This window comes from Cynoglossus semilaevis, chromosome 17 (assembly GCF_000523025.1).
Source record: "Cynoglossus semilaevis isolate Cse_v1.0 chromosome 17, Cse_v1.0, whole genome shotgun sequence".
NCBI classification, from domain to species: domain Eukaryota; kingdom Metazoa; phylum Chordata; class Actinopteri; order Pleuronectiformes; family Cynoglossidae; genus Cynoglossus; species Cynoglossus semilaevis.
The window spans coordinates 5635895-5640191 of NC_024323.1; the positions used below are offsets into that span (position 1 = coordinate 5635895).

The window sequence follows — 4297 nt, forward strand, 5'->3', positions numbered from 1 at the left end:
ATAATTGTAATTATATATATATATGATTACAATTAAATTAGTATTATTATTTAAATTATTATATTCTAATTTTCCTAAGTAATATAATAGACTAAATATAAACGTATTAGACAACATATTTCCATTGTCATTCAGCAATACTCTTTCAGGCATTGGGCTTCTGGAATTTTCTTTGATAATAATCTTTTAACTTATTTTTCCTAGTAATATTGAAATGCCTCTACTTCTTTAAGGTGTATGCATGTAGGTGTTTTCACGATTCACCAAAAATGTAAAGTTGTCTTCAAGACTGTTTATCCTAGGAAATGTTGTTGGAAATTCTGTTTGCTCTAATTAGGAAAGTCAAGACAAATAATTCTCTTCAAAGGAAATATAATACAGACGTGAATGTTTTTCAAATTAACTTCTTCTCCCCACTCTTAACGCAGGCTAAATAAATTCTTGTAATAAAACAAGAGTATAATCACGTGCTGAAGTGAAGATAGTGTTTAATATAGTCAGTCCTCAATAATATTGCCATCTAGTGTCTATTGTGTGACAATGCAATGAAAGATAAGTAGCCCAGCTGCTTGCAGAGGCAAAACAATAGTGAGTGGTCTTTTGTTAATAACGTTTATACACGTTTGGTAGTATTTGAAAAAAGATCAGAAAAAAAGAGAAACAGGAATATGATTTATAATGGGTAAGACAAAAACAGTGAAATCTTAATCAATTGAGACGGAAAATAATAGTTAACCAGTATTACATATTAAAATTGAATTATCTATCTATCTGTCTGTCTATCTGTCTGTCTGTCTATCTGTCTATCGATCTATCGATCGATCAATCGATAGATCGTCCTTTTTGTCTAGAAAATATGCATCTGAAGCTGCCATACCCATTTCTGACGTAAGCGCAAATAACGTCATCGCGCACGCATGCGCTGAATAACGTCGGTTCCGGGAGACGCGTTGGCAGTTTCCGAAACACAGCTCAGTCACTGCAAATATCAGCTAAGGCCGGTGAAGGACTGTTTGGGAACGTTAGGTTTGGATGTATTTTATCGGCGAGAGTACAACCTACTGACGCGGAAGATAGTTTGACACAATTTGACATGAGAAGGTGAGTAATTATTGATTGTTTAGGTTTAATTTAATCTGGTCGTCTTTGGGTTTCATCGTGTCGATCTGATGTCGTTTCTCTATGGCAGCGGCTTCTCTGTGTGTGGCGATTCTCAGTTTAAGCTTTGATTTATTTCGTCGTATTTTGACGTTTCGTTTGTTTTAGTCGATATGACGAAAGTCAGACTTTTGGTATTTGTCTATATACTACCTGCCAACACTGAACGATATTGAATGCGACGTAGACTGTAACAGCAGCTCCTGAGATAGCCTGAAACACAGCCGGTCCCTGCCCTTGTTTTAGCTAAATTCGGACGTAAATGTTGTTGAATTATAGATGTAAAAAAATAATTTGGAGAAGCCTGCTTTATTATAGTGTTTTATTCTTAGCCTGTGAAATTTGATCGAAATGAATATCTTACTCATAGACGTTGTTCGGTTTTTAACGGTACGGATCATGCTTAAAACCATGAAGGACATTTTGCTTACATACTTTTTTGAAATATTTTGTCATCTTCCTCCAAAGATCCCGAAATTTCTGAATTGTTTTCAATACATTTTTCATCTGAAGTGTATATATTTTGAGATTTCTACAATGTAAAAAAAAAATATCCTCTTGTTAGTCGCTTTGGACAAAAGAGTCTGCTAAATGCGTAAATGCAAATTCAGCTTTTAAACGTACTGGTATTAACCGTTAACCTTTTGTGTTTTGTTTTTTCTTTTTTTTCTTTTTTTTTTTTGTTCTTTAAGCCTTGTGGTCATTGTAAGTCATTTGTGTGACATTTTTTAATTTTTTTACCATAAATGCATATTGTCTGGTGGACAAAAATATTGATACAACACCTTCTAAACTGCATTTCATATTTATTATCAGTATTGAACATGTCCCAATTGACAGATTTTTAAGACTATTTTTTCAAGACTATAAATGGTGGCTCAATTGAAACTATTTTTGTAATCAATTTAACAGATTATGATAGTCAGTTTCACATGTATTCACATTTCTGCGGGCATGGACTGGTGCCAACACTGAACATCTACTTACTATCTAGCCAAAGAAAGATGACGCAGGGACAAGAATGTGGGGAAAGGACATTGTCCTTTCTTGTCAACCTTCCCCTGTCTGTAATATCCTCTCATCATCCATCGAGAAAACCATGCTAACTGCCCTAAAACATAGGGTAAATTGAGATATGATGAGTCTCTGCACTCAACCTGTTACTGTAAGATATCATAACAAGCTTATACCTTTCATCTCATAAAATGACATAATAAGTTCCATGTATGGTACCTGTGTGTGCTTGTGTGTCTGACATATTTAAGAGTTATACTATAGTAATTTGTCAGCCCTCTGGAATTGGATTCTGTAAGCCTTAGATCTGAATCACCATGAGGACTGTTTCCTGGTACTCAGAGTCATCGCTGTAGAGTCACAATGATGTTTAGGAAACATTTTGTAATCCCACCCCTATAATTGTAAGTAGTTCTTGTTACTTCACTTTAGTATATCATACAAGTATCATGTTACGTCAACTGCAGAAATATTCATCATCTCCTCCCTTGTGGTATTTTGGTTTTGAGTTTCCTTCAAGATCTCCAGCATAGTGTTCTGTAGTTACACGTGAGTTGTCTGCTTCCAGCGTGTTGTGAGTGATGCCATCTCAAAGGAATGTTTTAACGGAAACTGCAGATCTGCCTCTGAGTCTTTATCCCTTCGGAGCTGGACCCTCTTCTTTTAGCCATGACAAGTATAATAATGTTGTTCTCTAAATATAAAACTTGTTACCAGGCTTTTTTTTTATATAAAGATGATTTGGCAGCCAAAATAGTTGTAACAAAAATCAAAGCAGTTTTCCCAAACTTTATAAATAACCTGTCTGCAGGAAAGTCCCATGGGCTCAGGTTGTATTGTAAAGATTCTTGGAAGTTAAGCGCTGGCCTTCCTGTAGAAATAGAACACACTCGCATGCTCTTTTCAGGGATGTTTTGTAAATAGTCTAATATTACGTCACATACATTTATGGAGATTAAAACGGGTGCAAATCTCACCAAACTCACCAGGTTGTAGGATCTTTAAAAGATTAGGGAGAATTAAAACATTCATCATTATTTATTACATGTATTGTGACTATTAGAAATACCTTTTCTCTAACAAAATTGAAATAGCCACTCTGTTCTTGTTTCTCTTCTGTTAGAGTTCAGGTCATTTTTGAGAAAGGCAAATTTGTTATCTCGCGTTGTTTTGTTTCCTTTTCCTTGTGATAAGAAGGGAATGCTTTATACCTGACTCTACATGCAAATGTTGTGCCATGTTTAAATGACCTGCTTGTTCATCCTTTTTGGTTATTATATGCCTTTAAAATACTTAAGAAAAAATAAAAATTTCTTACTACAAGCCTTTTAGGCAGAAAGAAGTTCATATAGGTGGAAACATATTTTGAGTGCTTTTATGCTGAGTAGGTAATTCAAGACCACATGAATATACTAGCTTAACGTAGAAGGATATCGATGAGGATTTTCATCCAGCCATCCAGGTTATGGTCTAATGGAACTCTTCAACCTTTTAATAAGGAAGGTCACACTTTTTATTTTGCTGTTTTAAATTGCAAATCATTGTTTTACAAATTAACGTTTGACTTTAATCCTCAGGGTGCCCTGACATGGACACAGAGATGATTCCCAAATTTTCAACAAAGGATGAGGAAGTTGATTACTGGAAGTCACAAGCCCTCAAATACAAGAAAAGGTAGGCAACTTGGTTGAGATCCTGATGTCAATGACAGTTTTTATTGGTCTGGGGTGCAGTGCATAGTTTATAGTTTGTCCTTATGATTAACAGTAACAGAGACTGAATGTTGTGTGTTTTGGTCTTTGTCACAAAAATCATCATGAAAAATAATTTACTTTATTCCAATATTTTCAATATTTACTTTTTAGGTTTCACCGCAGAACAATTCAGTGTCTGACCTTTTAAGGCAAACAAGCAGAAAAACCATTTGACATCAGTGCTCACAAACAGCTGTGGTCTGCTGCAGGAAATGACTCCAGCTTTGGTTTAAACAGAGACTACAGCATATGTTGGTACTAGCTGCTGTAGTGTTGAGTGGAGTAGTTGTCAAACTTAGTTGGTCTGTACTTTTTTATTTGTGGAATTACTAAGAACGCGTCTGCTTTTCCAAAGAAAAGAATGATTACTT

General features: G+C 35.0%; 1 protein-coding gene across 1 annotated transcript in view; it reads left to right on the top strand.

Moving 5' to 3' along the window:
- The first annotated feature begins 923 nt into the window (after positions 1-923).
- ndel1b (nudE neurodevelopment protein 1-like 1b) overlaps positions 924-4297 on the top strand; it is an 8712-nt gene continuing 5338 nt past the window's right edge. Inside the window, exons 1-2 of the mRNA XM_008329506.3 lie at positions 924-1101; positions 3750-3846. Coding sequence (XP_008327728.1) covers positions 3761-3846 — 86 coding nt within the window. The 5' untranslated portion in view covers positions 924-1101; positions 3750-3760. The remainder of the gene's footprint in view (positions 1102-3749; positions 3847-4297) is intronic.